The 18,808-nt window shown below is 46.7% G+C and overlaps 1 protein-coding gene across 4 annotated transcripts in view; it reads right to left on the reverse strand.

Moving 5' to 3' along the window:
- LOC139348377 (electrogenic sodium bicarbonate cotransporter 1-like) overlaps positions 1-18,683 on the reverse strand; it is a 28,348-nt gene extending 9,665 nt beyond the window's left edge. For 3 of the 4 annotated variants that reach the window (XM_070988400.1, XM_070988402.1, XM_070988398.1), the window contains exons 1-13: positions 18,383-18,683; positions 14,234-14,307; positions 13,137-13,313; positions 7,919-8,051; positions 5,915-6,075; positions 5,653-5,832; positions 5,338-5,433; positions 4,815-4,891; positions 3,728-3,885; positions 3,517-3,604; positions 2,087-2,241; positions 1,290-1,406; positions 748-922 (exon numbers count right to left, since the gene is read on the reverse strand). In XM_070988400.1, coding sequence (XP_070844501.1) covers positions 748-922; positions 1,290-1,406; positions 2,087-2,241; positions 3,517-3,604; positions 3,728-3,885; positions 4,815-4,891; positions 5,338-5,433; positions 5,653-5,832; positions 5,915-6,075; positions 7,919-8,051; positions 13,137-13,313; positions 14,234-14,307; positions 18,383-18,399 — 1,608 coding nt within the window. In that variant the 5' untranslated portion in view covers positions 18,400-18,683. The remainder of the gene's footprint in view (positions 1-747; positions 923-1,289; positions 1,407-2,086; positions 2,242-3,516; positions 3,605-3,727; positions 3,886-4,814; positions 4,892-5,337; positions 5,434-5,652; positions 5,833-5,914; positions 6,076-7,918; positions 8,052-13,136; positions 13,314-14,233; positions 14,308-18,382) is intronic. The other variant, XM_070988401.1, reaches the window with a different exon arrangement.
- Positions 18,684-18,808: the final 125 nt, after the last annotated feature.

Consider the following 18,808-nt stretch of genomic DNA (forward strand, 5'->3'; position numbering starts at 1 on the left):
AGCTCTTTGCCAGGAGGGAGGCCAAAGCGAAGTCCTGGAGCGACGGGACAACCTCATAGGCTCAGCTGTCAGGGGCGCCGGGACGGACACAGCAGTGTTTGCTATTATACCACAAACTGTACACCCCTTCCATATGCAGTCTGCTCAACAGCAGGTACAGCAGATGGATGCAGTATGAGCCTTTGAGCTCCAAATTAGCATGGCTTATCAGCTGCCTGGACTCTTTTTGCTGTTCATTAGTCGGTGACTTAACACTGAGAGCGATGATGGATCTTAAGACAGATTCAAGCCATTGCCATCAAACATTACAGCTACGCCTGGACATGTGCATTATGGGCAGTTTTCCACCACGTATCAGCTATTTAATCCATTTACTGTCACACAATCAGACACCTGTGATAAAACACAGGCTTGTTCAGCATGACAATCGATGTGGAAGTGACGAAACTTTTGCGTCTCCAAAGAGGAAGTGCTGTGTTTACTGTGCATTTATGACTCTAAAAGCAGCACTTTTACACATGAAGGAAGGAAGACCTCCTCAGTGAAAACAGTGGTAGAATGTCTTCTGTGGCTCTGGAGGGAGATTTGTAAAGTCTGAAAAAGTAGCTGCGATGATTTCATCAGGGTTATCTTGCGTGACGATCCAGGGGTGAGGGGCTTGAAAGAAGTGGGCATTTAGGGGTCAGGAAACAAACAAAAGGCTGCTCTTGAGACATATCGTGACAACACCTGGGGGGGGTTTGTTACCTGCATGCTGTCCGTAGCATCGCCGAGTAAGCCTCCGAATGTGATGGCATTTGTGACTGTGCCCAGATAGATGAACAAGATGGTCGACAGAGACTGGATATGAAGGGCGTCATAGAAGTCACTGGCAAAAAACGGCAGCTTGCGCTTGATGTCCAGGATGAGACCTCCACAAAACCTTAAAGACAGAAGCTTTCAAGTTAGCAGCTGCCACAAGGTTTCATGGGAATATGACTGGACACATGATGAGCATAACAAAAGAAAACTAAACGTTATCCATCAGTGAAGTGTTTTCGTTGTTCTTCAGTCACGGACGACTTAAGAGGCTAACGCTAAAACGTTTTTCCAAGTTATGATTTTAGCTTTTCGATGCATATCTTCACTGACAGCCATCACACGGCAGCATGATTACAATCAGACTGATAACGCCCCCATGAGGGCGACAATGTCACCTTATGCTACGAAGATAATGGCAATGTGACACTGCACAGCTAAAAACCTTTTACTCTATCTGCAATCACTGAAGAAAATGAAATCTTAATTACTTTCTGGTGCGCTGGAGCTCCTCTCCAACCTGGTGTCCTCCTCCCCCGCCATGTCCCGCATCATGGGGAGTGTCGCCATTCATCTGAGGTGCCTCTAATCCGGCGTACAGGTTCTTCCTTTAAAACAGAAGACAAGCACAGTCCCATTGCACACGCTGTCAGTGAATTCAAGCACATACAGCCCGTTAAGCCTATTTGTAGATGGAAACCATTTGTCTACTCAGGAAAAACGCAGCCATCTCCAGTTATTCTATGAAGGCATAACTGATCAATTTTAACGCAATGTGGAGAGTATCCCTCTGCAGTATTTTGTATTATCAGTCACAGTCCACGTTAGAAAGATTAAAGAGAGATTACATAACTTGGGGAGAAGAAATAACACAATTTTCTTCTCATGGCTGAAAAGGTAAATTCAGAAGAAATATAATGCACCCTCGCTCGGTTCAACACACTCAGGGATTTTGCTGCTACAGCATTACTTGGTCTGGTATGACCAGTAGCTTATGGTGGCTAATGTTAGCAACTTTACCTAAATGTTGCTGAAAATGGGCATTCCTGACTCCTTTCTGACTTGCGCTAGTGTTACAGTAGCTTAGCATTTGAGCATTTATCATCCTGTATCTGGAATTTGCAGCTGTTTGATGAAAGTTACGCGCTGTCTCTTTAAGAAACAGAGAATGAGGCGACGTCTACATGGTGTCAAACATACATTCATGCTACACTGTAGATGGATTTGTAGTAGATTTACAGGCAGTGACTTCATTCATTTGGATTAGATGGTGTGGATTAGCGCAGACCTCTTATCTGAGGAGGGCAGAGACTTGGGTGGCTCTATCCTGATGTCAGGGTCCCACTCTCCGGGGGGCAGGACTATGACCTCATCCAGGAACTCCTCGATACCAGCCAGCAGGTCCTGCCTGTCCTTCGCTTTGTAGGCAATATCATGGAATACCTGCCGTCAAACGCACATGAACAACACATTACTAATCAACCAATCAATCATGCAACGTGTCCTTAAATCATTTATTCAAGGCTTGAGAGAAAAACCACAAAATGTGCAACTACCACGGCTCACTGAGCACGTCATTCAGATGCAAATCATGACAATCGAAACTCTCTGTACACAAATAATGAGTCATTGTGTGCAGCTCAGGAGCACAGGGACGAGCAGGTAGAGTACACCTGCTCGGGCAGCGTGGAGCTGATGACTCAACGTACACAAACATCTGCCGAGAGGTCAAAGTTTAACCTGAGGAAATCCTGGAAAAACACTTCCTATCCTGCTGTGTTGACATACAAGATATATCGGGAAGCTGAGGCCTGTGGGAATTTTCTCTCTGGGTTAAGAACGTCTGCTAGCATTCAGGAGAAGTGACGAAACACACCGGAGACATGAAGCAGACAGAGCTGAAAGTATGGAGAAATGAATATAACACACCTTACTGTGTTTATTCTGCTGACCCCAAAACAAATTTGTATTCGACACACAGCTTAGCAATTAAGCTATAAGTTGGCCACTGCCAGCAGGGCTAGCCAGGCAAACTGCTGTGATGATTAATACTGCAATATCCAGAGAGCTGAGGGATTTGGCAGGAGGACAAGTGCTGCAGGAGGTGCAGTTAATCAGTGCAACTGGACCTTATAAATGAATGAGGAAAAACGATCAGCATTGATTATCTTGTCATCTTTTAGCTAGCGGCTGCAGGGTCAGAGTGAAATATTTCAGCAATTATTGGATGGACTGATGTGACGCTCTGCACAGACATTCATGGTCCCCAGAGGATGAATCCTAATGATCCTCCAATGTCTTTCCCATAGACATTTATGTCCCCTCAGGTTGATCTGTAACACTTCTGATGATCCCATAACTCTTCATCTCAGAGAGAGAGGATAACAATGGTGTACTTTATTTCTAGTCGACCTTAAGAGGGCACGTCACTGTCCGGAGCTCTCCCAATGCTGTTATCTCAGGTTCACAACCCATCAGGGATTAATTAGTCCAATTAGAGCTTAAAGAGGATGAGATCTATTGTGCTGGAGCAGTGAGGATTCATTTAGTGTTCTCCATTAGTAATTTAATTTACAGTTCAAAATAAAACTAATTAAACTAAGCTTATTAATCGCTGTGAAACCCAGAGCACAAAAACAAAATACAATACATTTTATAAACGCGGTAAAAACAGTGGAAAGAAAGCACAAATATCAAATTAGCAGACTAATTAAGTACCTCATCTGACATCAGGGTGGCAATGGCTCTTCCAATTTCATGGTAGGACTTTGCTTTCCCTTTGGGTCCCAGCAGGACAAAGAGAAACCTGAGAAACAACGAGGACAATGAGAGGTCAAAGGTCAAAGTCAGAACCTGTTTCAATCAAATCAGCCGCTTCAGCCTGAGAGCTGGTCACTTTCAGCTGACGGTGCATCTGCTGTGACTCTACCTTGTGGGCACTGGGACCTCGGTGAGAGCCCCCAGCATGACAGCCTGCTGCAGACGGACGAACGCCACAAAGGGAGTTTCCAGGAAGTCAACCTCTCCGACCAGCACGTTTGACGCCTCGGCATCGCGGGGCAATTTTTTCATGAACTTATTCTTCAGCTGTTAGGACAGAGAAAGAAGCCGATGAAAACACCAGCCAGCACTACAACAACCAAGGCATAGGAAGAGGATCGCGCACATGCAAACTCTTTTCTCCGCCACATGCAGCGCGATCAGTGATAGATGTGGCATTTTAAATAAATGCGGTGATTCAAATGTGAGAAAATATGGCTGACGTGGCGTTTTTACAGTCTCTATAAGCACGTAAGAGCAAGAAGAACCCAACCTTTCCTCTAATTATGTGGTGAACGGCAGCTTGACTTTAAGCCACCTAATAAACACGCTTTACTGCCGCATATGAAATTGCATCTACAGCCTTGCATTAAGCTAACATGCACATTACAGCAAGTTTATTTTGGATTTAGCAAAGGAACACACACACACGCACACACACGCGCACACACACACACACACACACACACACACACACACACACACACACACAGGCTGTAGATGAGAGAAAAAAACTTGCTCACTTGCAGGGAGATGATTAACTAAAAGGTACCGGTTTTATGTCAAAGGCCAGAACATTTTGACAAATCTACATTTTCATTAACTGTTGCTGCAGCGTAATTCCACCTGTTACAGTTTAACCGCCTCTGTGATCTGTTATCGAAGTGCAGAGTATCTGTGCACCACACGGCCAAATCACAGCCGGCCACTGGATCATGAGTCTTGACAGGGAGAGAAACCGCATGCGTGGATGATAGAAACTCAACAAAGACGGGAAACAGTGAGCTTTTGTTGCACAGAGCAGAGAGAGAGAGAGCCTTATCCATCAGTATGTGAGGCTCTCAGGCTCATGCATACACACAGCCCAACACATGACCCTGCATAGTGCTGCTTTGTGACTGGAGACTTTAAACGTCCTCTATTAGGTTGCATAACTGCATATCATCATTCTGTACAGAGAGACAAAACCTCATTACCTGATCCTTCTCCGGTTTGTCCGAGAAGTCACTCAGGCTGTTGGAGGTGAGGTTTCGATGGGCGGTGGTCGGGCTGCCTGCAGGGAGGTAAGACAGTTAGGATCATAAAGGGCGGCAGAAAGACGGCTCATATGAGGCATTTTTGGCCGGGGTGGAAGACGAGTCCCAGAAAGGAAAGGCACCGGGATAGCGCACAAAGAGAGCCAGAAAAGTCAGAAGCTAGCTAAATGTGGCAAGGCTTAAGCTTTAGGACTGATGCCAGATGGTCATTCATTCAGACACTCCAGAGGGAGGAGAGCTGGGATATGCGTTAGGTCTGCTGCTGACAGGCGTCAACAGAAACACGCTTAGGCAACTACTGGCAGTTGGGAGTCTATGACATATTAGCTTCTACGCTTTCCTAGCTTTTTACCGCCATGCACTGTAGGCGTGCGCAGCTGTATTTCATTATTGTGAATCTGTGCTGCTAGTTTGTCATGGGACTACGCTCCATGCTGCTCTCAGTAGCTGCGACCTCACTTACAGAGGTATCCCATGCTGGAGCTCCTCATGACCTCACATGGTTCCTCTGAGTCTTGTGGGGTTAAACAAGGCACGGGGTGCTCGAGGGTGTTGCGTGCTATAAACATCCCAGATGCCGGAGGTCAGAGATGGTAAAGACCCAAAGAGAAGGAAAAAAAAGAGAGAAAGGTTGGGCAGGAAAAGGAGAGAAAAGACAAGAAGGAAAAGAAGTGAGAAGTTGTGTTAATTAAAGAGTAAATCTAGAGGTTAGTGCAAGGATTTCATGTCAGAAATAAGAAATCAGAAGAATAAGAGGGGAGCTGAAAGGAGCAATTACCATTCTCTTGGTTGGAGAAGAGCCTGCTTGCGCTGGAAACACTCTTTCCAATGTCAGCCAGGGAGCGCAAGTTGGACTTCTTGGTCTGGTGGCGATGTTTTCTCAGCAGCGTGTACATGACCTTCTCCTTCAGGTCCGCCTTCAGCTGACCGGCCTCGATCTGGCTGTCGGTGATCGTCTCTGTCAGAGGGGGAGAGGCGAAAGAATCACCCGCTGGCTCGTCAAAGGCTGCAAGAGCGCGCCGATATTCTGGTCCACTTACCGACAACCTGCGGCAGCGTGGAGGCCTCCAGGTCCAGCATGATGGTTCCCTTCTCGATGCACGTTTTCAGCTCCATCAAGCTGTGTAAGGACAGCGTGGCCACATGAGGCTTGCTCCAGCGCTCGCCACCCTTCTCCACCTTCTCCTCAAACTTGATCCACCTGGACAAAAGACAGGAGGAAGGAGGGAGTTGAGATGCATCCACAGCGCCGGACTCCGACCTTGCCAACAGGCTTTGTGTTCCTGAAAAGGGCCAGAAGCCCGAATGTGTGATCTTTTTCATTTTTTTCCCCTCTCGGTCAAACAGGTTCCTGAAAGTAAAGGTCACTGCAAAATATGAATAAAAATACACAACAGTGGCTTTATACGTTTACGAACAAATACAGGCTACAAACAAAAGGAGACAAGATGGGTTCTCCTTTCTTTACAAAACAAGCCCACAGTGTTTTGAATTGGCCACAGTTCACAAGACAGAATAGGGGATGCAGGACAGCGTGGAAATGAAAAATAAATCACTGAATGCTGGGATGGTCTTTAGTGGCTCTGAGAACACACGTGGCTTAACATGAGGGATGCGCCACTGCTGCTTCCACAGATGAGCTTAGCCCTGAAGGTAAAACTCAGGACAAGGATTCTTTTAATAATAATGCCTCACATGTCACCACTACAAAGAGGCATTCTCCTGAGGCCTGAGGATGGGGTTTCCTCCGGGGATAGAGTAACCCTCTGGCTGTGGTCCACACGCCTGTGACCGGCCGTCTTACTGGGACAGGAGAATGACTGGAGACGCTGTGGACCTCAAGGAGCCGGTTTATCTTCCCTTTCATGTAACCCCTGCTTCCCCTTCTCAAGACGGGACAAAAAATTAAAAGTACTGGTGATAAAAACAGCAACGCTCATCACGAGGCTGCAAACTGCTCGTTATGTGTGACTGTGTTACTCCAACAAGGGGAAAAAAAGAGACAACTTTACACAATACTATGCAGCAGAACAGAGATATCATCTGTTTTACTCCAAATATTCTTATTCCTTCACAACACCTGGTGCCAACGTTACCCACAATGCAACCAGACGGCTGACAGTTCAGCCGGAGACTCGTGTGTTATGCTAGTAGCAGCTAATGTAGCCTCGAGCCGCTGAGATGAGGGGCGGGCTGCAGGGCTGGTAGCTTCTTTCTGACTTCAGTTTTGTAGTCTTCAGCTGCAACAGACACTGACTCGAGTGACATCACTTGAGGCAAGTTATCTTCATGCAGCTCCCCCTCTGGAGACACTTTCTACAGCTTTCATTCACATTATGCAGCAGAACTGCCCGTATAGACTTTGATATGCAAAACTTCCCCTTTAAGAGAAGACCAAGTTTATTGATCCCATGCAGGTAAATCAAAAAATAAATCAAGCGGCATTTATCGGTCAGAGAGCCAAAGCTAACGTGACGCAGTTAAGATGCTCTCATATTGAATTTCTCTCGCGAAATACTGCACGAGTGCGCCTTTGCCCTACTTGCTATCTGTGGGGATCACTGTGGCAGAACTGCATCCCTCAGACCCAGATGAGCCTTTCACTGACAGAACTTTTGACTGTTTCAACTGCAATACTCTGATTAGACGAGATTCAGGCGAACAGCTGACATGTGGACTTTACAGAACGACAGTATGGAAAAAGCCACTTTGGACATTAACAAAGGGAACCATTAAACAATGATATCCACATTTCATGCACTGCAGAGCAAACTGTCTGGAACATTAAGTCTTGTTCTGACCATGTGGGAGTTTCTGCCTTTTCCTGGTCCCACAGCGCAGGTACTACAGATCTCAATCAGATAAGCGGTAGACTGGGAGTTCACTGGAGTACGGCCTATTTCCCTACACATACAAAACACTCTTATTCATCAGGGACTGTGTTCCGTTCACTGCAGCAGGATTGTGAGGCAGGAAGTTTTTTACTACACTGCCCATGGCTCTTTCTGTGAAAGGATTGAGAGACGTTCGGCTCTGCGGCTCACCTGGCCGTCTCCTTCCACTCCATCTCCTGCCCGTCCACAGACAGTAGCTCGTCCAACTCGGTGAAGAGCTGAGGCGGAGGCGGGCCATCGTCTTCCTCGCCCAGGATAAACCTGATCCTCTCAGCTGGAGAAACTGCAGGGAGGAAGATGCATGTTAAGAACCGACAAATCAATCCTGCCTGACTTTGTTTGACACAAGGAAGTTATAAACAGCCGCTCTGTGCAGCATAACAGACACCTTGAACTGCCTGAACCCATGAAAGGAAACAAAAAAACATCACTGGTATTTAAGCTAGAAGGAACAACTTTGACAGCACACCTGCATGCTGGAGAACTTTCCTTAACATTTCACTTTTACTTCCTTCTGAGAAAAATGTGACAAGATCTTCATGCTCCTCTTCAGAATTTACAGCCTAAAAGAAGTAGCTCTGAACTCAGGATTCTCCACGTTTGGCAAGAAGTCCCAGTTATACAACAATTAGGAGAATCCCAGTGTTTTCTATGCTGCATTTTAATGGGATATGCATTGGAAGAACGGTTCAGGGAAAGTTGTGCAACTGCAGCGATGAGACAAAGCGGAGGTTAAGTGCTAAGTCACAGGAGGCTATTTCTGCAGCTTTCTCTTGATATGCTGCATCCATCAGGCTGATATCTGGATAACGTAACAGTGCCACTAACCTTTTAATCCTGACACAGCGCTGCCAAGCTTAATTTAGCGTGGTTGTTTTTAAAATAGTACTCTTCTGCTGTGGCGAGAAAAGCTAATGTTAAGCTACATGAAGGTCAGCATCAGCGTCTTGGAAACAGCTTCCAGATACGGAACGCTTGGCGTCTCCTCATCTTGTACATCGACGTGCAGCGCACACACAAACCAGCATCATCCACCAGCGGCCCACAACAGAAACAAGAGGTCTTTCAGGCGTCCTCGTGACCGCGGGGGCCTTCCTGTTGTCTTCTTGCTGGCTGACTAACAGAATCTGACTTTTCACACCGCACGGTGTACACAACACCGCTCACCTCATGAGTCTCACAACTGCTGTTATCAATGAAAACCAGGCCTTTGTTGTGGTTACACACAACATTTAAGTGGACAGCTCCGCGGCGTTTGCCAGAATCAACAGGATTACGAGGATTTAGACGGAGGGCAAAACAGCGGAAAATTCAACAAGTGGAGGGCTGTGTGTGCACGGTCGAGCGGTGAGTGTTTTCAATCGGGGCTTTCGTCGTCTGGCGCATGTCAGCCTGAACGTTACCCACACGTCACGTTTATGTGCCGCTATGGCCCTGGACATTTTCACGCATGCTGGGAACTTCATGATGCACACGTGCCAGTCCTGGTATCATCATGCACTTCACAGAGAGCTAGTGGCGCCAGCAGAGCAGAGGACAGCAGAAGGGTAAAGGCAAGTTAGCAAGAGGCAACGTGGCCTCTTGACAAATAAAGGGAAAAATCTAATATGAAAATCTTCGCAGGGGGTGGCTGAAGCGGTTTAGTGCTCAGCTGGAGAGAAATGTTTATCCTAACAGTGGCTGCAGCCTCATCATACAGCTGCTTCCGCCCTCTCGTTCAACCATACAAGACTGTTTAGAGTTCAGATCTTCCGCAGAGATACAGACGGATGAGAAAGAAGCCTGTGTGTGTGTGTGTGTGTGTGTGTGTGTGTGTGTGTGTGTCAAAAGGGGGCATTTAAAGTGAACCAAAGTTCACTTTAAAAACCTGCTTCTGTGTTTACGCTGGTTCCACGTCTGCCCCCTCACACCTGCTGATTCACAGTCTGATTCTATGGATGAACAACCGGCGACACTGTTTGCATCTACACACACGCTGCCATGTTTGGACCATACACACATTAAATGCTACAGGGGTGAATTAAGGGCATTCATTAAAGACCACAAACACTTGGAAAAGGTCTGTAACGTTGAGCGCCGCCGGCTTTGAGGTCACAATTCATGACGAAACTCACAATTTTCGCCGCTACTGTTCTGAGTTTTACGATGCCGATTATGCTTAATTGAGCAGTGAATAGCTGTAAAGCTGTTATCACATCAACAAATAGTTCACCTAATCACCTTTTATACACATGTCTGCTGCTCCATTGCCTTATGTAAGAGGGCTGTATCAGAAAAGGCTCTTATTGGTTCAAAACATTACAATATAGCTTCGCTTTTTTTGTTTAGTTGAAACCAAACTTTGACACACTAAGCAATCAGGTAGAGCCTGCGACATCTAGAGAGAGATTAACGTGAGCAAAACTCTTATCATACTGTGGCACCTTCAGATGACTAAGCACACAGACTGGTTTACACCTGAGCGTGAGGTGTAACAAAGGAGGATTACAGCGTCAGAGCAGCGAGCAGCGTGAGAGGATTAATCAGGTGTTTGTCTGCTGCGAGGAGTCTGGGAACCAGAGGCCTGACGCGATGCCGGCGTGATGACGGCGGGATGACAAAGGGGGCGTTTTCGGCTTGTTTGGCCTCACAGTGCTTCAGTTTTTAGATTACTGTCAGCTTTACTTTCTGTTTCATTCACTATTTCCCATGCTAGACTTTACAGAGCTGCTAAACTGATATGCTGAGGCATCTGTGTGTAACTGAGGTCCTGAATAAACGCTGAGTGAACACCAGGCTGCAACAGCTGCTGCATATATATATAAAAAGACTGTGAGATGAAGAGACAGATGTAAATTCCTCCTGATGCCTGATACTCCCACCCTGATCCTTACCACACAGCGTCAGAGTGCTGCAGTGTCTCATCTGTAATAGCAGAGCTCCCAATCAATTTAGAAGCATCTATTTCTCCTCAAGGTTTGATTTGTGCACCTTTTCTCCAATTACACAAGCAGTTAAGCAGCAAAGTGCATCGGCTATGGGAGCCAAAAGGGGGGAACCTGGCCATTAGTCACTGTCAGCAGCAAATCACAGGCCAGTCCAGCGCCGGATCTTTTCTTCCAAACTGAGAGCTTCTTCCTCTGAGGCTCCTCGGATGATCCTTGTCCCTGCTTAGCAGTCAGACCTATCTGAGCATGCCTTACGGTTTCCTGATGTATCTGCGACTCCACCAGATCACCTTATCTCAGGATCTATGGGTGTTGCTCGAAACTCTGCTCTACTGTACTTCTTGGCTGCACAAGCTAACAGAGACTTTCCTTGGTGTATGCAATTTTACCTCTTTTCACAAGCAAACGCCCGCACACTGTCCAGCTTGCAAAAATACACTTATTTATGAGATTTTGGAAGTGCATGATAGCAAGTTAGACAGCGTGTGGGAGTTTGTTTTGCAACTTCTGATCCACCCATCCCTCTCCTGTGCACCTGTCTCATGAAATGTTCTTTTTCCTTTTCTCACAGGCTTCACTACATGTGAGATTCAAGCGTTGTTTGAGCTCGAACATGATTTCAAACATCAGCGTCGTTACCAGTTCAACGATATCCCCTAACTCTTGATCTGCATTACTTTACATTCAGGTATGTGGCGCTGCCGTCACTGTCCCCACATGCCCCGATGAGTTGGAAGGCAAATCCCTGCATTATCTTCAGTCTTTTCCCATCTCCATCCCATTTTGAGACCTTAATGGTTACCTCCAGCGGCAGTGAAGCAGAGTGTAAACACTCTTCCATTGTGGCAGTTTACAGGATGTGCTATTTTAAAGGTGAATTACAGTATTGTGATAATTGTACGTTTTGCAAATAGCTTTTAACCAGATTGTAATGTTTAGGTGCTTTTTCCCAAAAAAACAAAAACCCACCCAAGAGGTTTGTGTGGTGGTACAGAGCCTGAAGACACAACATGGGAATCCACGTACAATTATGAGGCTAATTTACTGTATACTCAGTCACGATGTTGACTGATGTTGAGGGCTCTTTGTTTGATGCTTTCTCACCTGTGTTAACATGTTAGCACTAAAAAAACGTCTTATTGTACAACCTTGATTCCAAAAAGTTGTGACTCTGTAAAACGGAAATGAAAACAATCATTTGCAAACTGTGTTTACCAACAGTTTTACAAAGTGTTCCTGAGCCCATGCAGTAACATCCTTTATCCAATCATGTGCTCACAAAGTGCTGAACCTTGCTCCATCCTCGCTCGGGAACCACTTTCACACCCAATCACGACGCTATCACCTGTTACCAATGAACCTGTTTACCTGTGGAATGATCCAAACAGGTGTTTTTGGAGCGTTCCTCCTCTTTGCCAGTCTTTAGCTGCTCCTGTCCCAACTTCTTTGAAACATGCTGCATCAAATTCAGGGTATATTTATAAAAATCAATGAAGCTGAGGAGGCAGGACATTACATATACTGCCTTCATGCTGTTTGAACTGAGTATATGCTGAAAGGGATTAGCAAATGATCACATCCGGTTTTATTTCTGCTCTCCACTGCGTCCCGGCCTTTGTGGAATCAGGGTTGTACATTCAGGAGACATATGGGTTAAAACTGATTTATCTAAAGACTCAAGTTATTGTTCGTCCTGTTCTAGAAAACGATCTTGGGATTAATGGTTGTACTATGCCACTTTCCTAAGCTTGTGCATGTAGGAAAGACATCTGGTATGCTTTCCTCCAGCAGGAAGAAGACTCAGACAGACAGTGATCTCAATGTGCATTTTATATCTCATGTAGTGCTCTTGGCAGGTGTCGCTTCAGCGCTTCAGTTAACCTCTATTTGATGGATTGCTCCACACGTCTAAGGCTGACTTGTCCTCTCACTGCTCCTCTCAGCACTGGAGTTGGGTCAGGCCCACTTGCTGCAACAATATCCTCCTCCAGCTTGTGAAACATCTTGATATTTTGCGGCCTGTGCTTCCTCCAATGCTTTGTTACTCATTTCTTTGCACCCACTTGGCTTTTAGCTTCTGAGAATCCTTCCTCACAAATCCCACAAAGTCCTGTGTTAATCATCACGACAGATAATACCCCTCTTGTATTTACTTTACACACTTTGAGCCAATCCAGTGTCATTTTCAGATTAGTATTCAACATGTTCCCATCCTCTTGGTCTATTAAATCTGTTTGGTGTAGCTTGCTTTCTTGGCTGCCACCCCACCCAGCCCTCCCTCCTCTACTTGAATGACTACCTCCTTAACTGCAGAAGCACTCATATCCTGCAGGCTCTGATTTGTTGCTGTGCTTGTTGCAGTGCTACAACCATTACTAATGTGACTCCCATGAACTGCACTCTGCACACTGGATGCTTTCACTGAATTTAACAGAACTCACTGAGAGGTTTGAGGATGTTTGCAGTGGATTCATCAGCGGTCTCCCCGTCTGACTTGTATCCCTCCACGCTGTGCTCGGCTCGTTCCCGCTTCTCCTTGTGGCTCGACTTGCGGCGGTGGCGTCTCCTCCGGTGGTAGCTCTTGGGAACGTGCACACCGATGTACACAGTGTGGTGACCTGCCACAGCGCAACACAATAGAGGGAATGCAGGTCAGATTACACTCACAAAAGGAAATCACATTAATCCTGAACGCTGGTAATCCGTATCACCGCTGGAGGGACAAAAGCAACAGGGACTGGTTCATCTAGTGTTTGCTCATCACAAGGCTGCTCTGACACGATGTTTTGTGGTTTTCTTGTGTGGACTATTGTTGGTCTTTGGCTTATTACCCAACCAGGAAGAGATAGACCCTTTTGTCAATCAGTGAGACTGCAAAATTAAATAAATGGCAACTACTTCCTGCAGAGCAGCTCATACAGGAAATGATGACTTGATGTCTCCAGGAAGTAATTAGAGAGACAGAGGGGGGAGAGAGAAGACTCTTGCAAAGACTGGGCTGAGCAGACCAAGTTTATGCAACCGTGTTTTTCTCCCCCATTCCACCATGCATGCCATCAACACACCTCACAGGTTGTAATGATATCTTTCACACTTCCGTGGTCAGTCGTGCTTCCTTGTAGGAACCGAAGAACACCTGAGGTGCACACCAAACGAAGCACTTCCACCACATTCCCACGCAGGGAAGGCAACAGATCTTGCAGCCACTACTGCATCCCATAAACAGCTCAGCACAAAGCCAGAACCTCTGACGTGCTTCTCTTTGTGTGCACCCTTAAATGTTGGTTTGGGAAACATGTGAACGTCTCAGTAAACGCATTTGGGCGTCTCCATATAAATTCTTTTGTGGCTTCAGCCGACAGCCAGTGCCGGACAGGATAAGAACACTTGAAGAAACATCTCCCAGTGCAGAAATGTCAAGCTAAAGTGGAATCGATTCATTCAATGCTGCGCTGCTGCTACAGGGGAAAGCACAGATTTCAGCAGGGGAGATGGAGGATTAAGTTAAAGCTCATCGCGTGTCAATCAGCTGTCTTACCTTCCACTTCCTCTTCATCGCAGACATGCTTGACAAAGGATGCTCCTCTGTCCAAGACTGCTTCGTCCTCCACTCTACGAGGCAAAAGAGGAAAACGGTTAGATGTGGATCACCGCACAGGGCAGCAGAACGTGTTTAAAAACACAATGAATAACTGCACAGCGAGGCTTCAAACTCTGCTAACCTGGAAAGCTTTAATGTGCATGAGCATTTCTGATGCAATCACCCACATATGACCAAAATGTCACCTTCCCATCCACCCACAATGCTGCACACAATAACATTTTGTGTAGAAAGAGCTCCTTCTCCTCAGTGGGTGGATGTATGAATCACACTGCACTTCTATCACAGTAAGTAAGTAATCAGCCGTGTTTGATTGACAGCCGTACCGGCCGCTCTAGTGCACAATGAAGGCCTTATATTTACTTCCTGGTCCCAGTGACGTCAGAGACATCTTCACGGGCTGCACGACCTGGAGTTTCCCTTTGATCCTCGAGCCTTGACCTTGCTGGAAAACTGAAAGGAATGTGGCTCCTCCAGTGCAGCGAAGTGTGGACTAATCCGGGCCATGAAAGGTGGTTTAGGCCACAACATAGTGCAAACCTCCATCTCACAATGCACTTTTGGCAAACAAGAGGAAACAATACACTGCAAAGAAAAGCTGAGGCTAATGTTTCAATACTAATAATGTTGGTCTCATTTCTACTGAGGCCTCATCTAGCGTGCAGCTCTAAGTCAGTTCATTCCAAAGCGTTCTGGGATAAGCGTGTAAGCATCAAATTAAGAATTCATCTGCCGTAGCCAATCTGACCAACTGATTTATGACAGAAGTTTTGGCTAAAAAAAGACCAAAAATAAACATTTTTCATATCAAGAATGTCAATAAACACATCAGCGGTTTGCATTTGCCACTGAACCATCCCCGACTGAGGATGACACAGTTCGAAAAATGAGGGGATGGGAGCAGTGTACACAAACCACTGAGTAAACAAAGTCAGGAAGGATATAACTTGTTCCTCCAACCGCACTGCAAGCTCATCTGAATTCCCCCAGAGGATATGGTATCTGGTCCTCGAGAGACATCGAGGTATAACGCTCATAAACAGACGTAAATGTTGAGGGACCAGCTCCTAGATCAAACAAGTGATGGAGGAGTGGCTGGGCTTCATGCCAAGTTCACAGGCAATGCTAATAGAGTGATTAGCCTCTGTAGCCTCCTTTTGTTGCACGTTGTTGGTTCAAAAAAATGGGCGGGGGGGGGGGTCAAGTTCCCACACCACACCGGGTGGAGAGGGTGGATGCGATCGTTTAGCTCCAGGATTCTTTGTGTGTTCAGCTCTGCTCGCACTCCTCCAGGACAGAGTGTACAGAAAAGAGCAACAGCTTCAGGGAGTTACTCTTGTGAAGAACATGTACTTAAGCAGTTATTCTATTACAGCCTTAAGTGTCCCGCAGTATTCGAACACGCACATTCAAAAACTAAAAAAAGAACAGATGGGTGGCGCCGTTTCAATTCAAACACTGCGCACACGGGGAAACAACGCCTCAGGATCTCTCCAGGAACTCAGCTCAGACTTGTAGCTTTTAGTCCTGCAACAGAAACTACAGGGTCGTGGATGGTGTGTGTGTGTGTGTGTGTGTGTGTGTGTGTGTGTGTGTGTGTGTGTGTGTGTGTGTGTGGCAGGTCATGTAACACAGTGCGAGGGCCTTCAGGAAGCCACACAGGAGAGCAAAGGAAGCTCATGTTGCAGCAGGTTTACTGCTCCCTATAGCCAGTCAACAGAGCCGTGTTAATCACTCCATGGCGAGGCCTCAGACGGGGGGGGGGGGACCCTCATGATGAGAAACACGCCACAGGTGGCACACAGACACACAGGATGCAGGGGAAGAGAGCTCAGCATTCCTGTTTGAACGGAGCGCTAAATCAAAAAGAGTTCAGACCGGTGCGTAAAATGGGATGAAGGAGGAGGAAGAACGAGGCCACCTGAGCGAGTAATCTGCTCGGCATTAACTCTTCATATCGAGTTAAAGTCAGGTAGCGTGAGGCGAACAGGGGGCTCAATGCATATCGTGTGTATGAAAACATAAAGCAGATCAGATCCGCCGTCTTCTCATTCATTGCACAAGCAGGAAATCTTCTTGATCTTCGTTTTTCATTTCCTGCTATGACTTCCTCTGCCTGATTAATAATAAAAAAAAAGAAAAAAGGCTGGGTGAGGGTCAGAGCAGGCAGCTGCATCCACCGGTGAACTTCTCACTTCGCGTCTGTTCTCGGTGACCTCGTGAGGCTGGATAAACCTGCCGGTGCGTGAGGAGCCGGGATCAGCTGCTCGGGATCAGGGATCATCCCCATCTCTTTACAGAATGACGCACCCAATCCCACCGGCCAGGTTCACCACGGGGGCGGGTGCCCCCCCAGTGCAACAAGCCTGTATGGTTATGATTTAGAGGCCTGAATGTGACGCTCCAACTAGAAGTGCTCATTTTAAATGGCCAAGAAGTCAAAACCCAGGGGCCTGAGAGGTGGCTGTGGACAGCTTTTAGCTCCCCTCTGACAGGGTGAACAGGGCCAGCGATCAGCATGAATCCAGGCAGTTCAAATGAATTTGGATGCCGAGAAGTTAAAGTGTTAAAATGCCCAGAGAAGCTGCTCAAACCGCTCTTATTACGCAATCCACTTTTGAGAACAGGAAACTTTTTATAGCCACCCTTTAAGTCTGGCAGAGGTGAGTGACACTGGAAGGAGAGATCAGAGCGGTTCTTTGATGTCTGCAGCTAACAATGATTTCCAATATTATACATCGATTGGTCTATAAAATAAAAGAAAAGAAGTTACAGCTCCCCAGGGTCCAAAGTAACATCTGCAGGTGTCTTGTTTTGTCTGACCGACAATGCAAAGCCAAAAGATGTTTTATTGGCAATGATTTAAAGGAGCAAAGCAGGACAGAGAGTGTGTTTGGAGTCTTTTGCTTTTGAAAATGACTACAATATAAAAAGTTGTGGCAGTAGTTTAACGGTTCACTCATCAAAGCGTCTGATTTAAGAACTGTCTAGCTCAGGGAGGTGACAAAGGACACACGCCATGTGATTCTGTAGCTCTTATGCAATCACTGAATTGTACTTTCTGCTCCTCAGGTCCGCCTTGACTTTTGGAATTTCCTCCGACAACACTTGAATGGATGAGGAAATGGATGGATATCTGTTTGCACAGAACATCACTCAGCGGAGCGCAAAAAGATCATTCAAGATGCCAGTTAGCATCAAGAGGAAGAGTCACACGAGTGAATGGATGGCACGAAGAAGAGAGACGTTTCCCCATCCACTGTCCGTACAAAAGACAGAAGAATGAGGAATCAGACGAGGTTTTCACAGTGTCTGCAGTCACTGTAGAAGAGGGGCAGAGCACCTTCTCAAATCAGGTCACAATGGGTTACTGCTGGTTTCACTCTGACGGGGTCCAACCTTTAAAAACCAGGCTGATACTGTAAACCCTGATATCTATAACACACTCACACTGGCTGCAGATGAGGGGAACCAAACAGCTGATGAGCTCCAGATGCATGTCACAAAAGTGCACGCAAAGTGCGTTTCCGCGTTTTACAGCAACCAAAGTCTGACTTGTTGCGGCTGTGGCGCCCGCGTCATTGCGCAACGTGGACGCACACGCTGAAAGTGGATTTTTTTTTTTTAGGGGGGGGGGTTGTCAGCTCATGCACCACATGGTCTGTGAGCCATACGCGCAGCTTTCATCGCGTCGCACTGGGGACACCTCTCCATTTGGCCTGCGCTCTCTGCATCTCTCTAATCGAAAGTGACAGGTTCTTGGAAAATAGATTACCGTTCACAGCCGCAACAGTGCGGCAACGGCGGCTTATCCAACCAAGGGTGAAACTCCAATCAATGAAGAGGTTTATAAACTTAATCAGAAGCCCGATCAATACTCCAGTGAAGTTTTAATGAAGGTTTGGCACCAGCTGGAAAGTAAACCCAGATTTACGCACAGAAAACCCTCCAGTGACACGCTGCATGTGTCTCAATAGGTGCGTGATGTTCACCTGATGCCCACACTTTTTCACCTGGTCAGCACGGGAAGCCACAGGTAAAGTTCCCAACATTATCACAGCAGAAGAGAAAAGCTCGTGAACTTACTTCTTGTCGGAACTCATGGTGACAAACTTCACGGATGAGCGTCTGTCCTCCGGCTCAGCACGAGTCTTTCTTGCAGGCGGTGTTTGAAAATCTTCCCCTTGAGGAGCTTTCGCGCTTTTTCAAGTGTTAAAAATAAGTAGGAAAGAAGTCGAGGAGCCGCGGCTATCTCGCTGGAGTGACTTCTCCGACTCTACAGCTCAAGTTTAACACGTAAGGCGCAATCCTCATACCGCGCTGTGCTGGCTCAGGTCGCGCCTCGGCGTCATGGTGAGGAAAAGGCTGGTGTGGCGTCTCGCTGGCAGCGTGCGGAGCCTCTGTGAGCGCAGCGTGTCTCTTTCCATATTTAAAGTGCCATCCCTCCTCCTGCGTGACGCCACCGGGGGGGTGGAGGTCAGAAAGTTACTCTCGGGTGGCGCACCAAGTCCT

This window comes from Chaetodon trifascialis, chromosome 20, assembly GCF_039877785.1.
Source record: "Chaetodon trifascialis isolate fChaTrf1 chromosome 20, fChaTrf1.hap1, whole genome shotgun sequence".
Lineage (NCBI taxonomy): Eukaryota > Metazoa > Chordata > Actinopteri > Chaetodontiformes > Chaetodontidae > Chaetodon > Chaetodon trifascialis.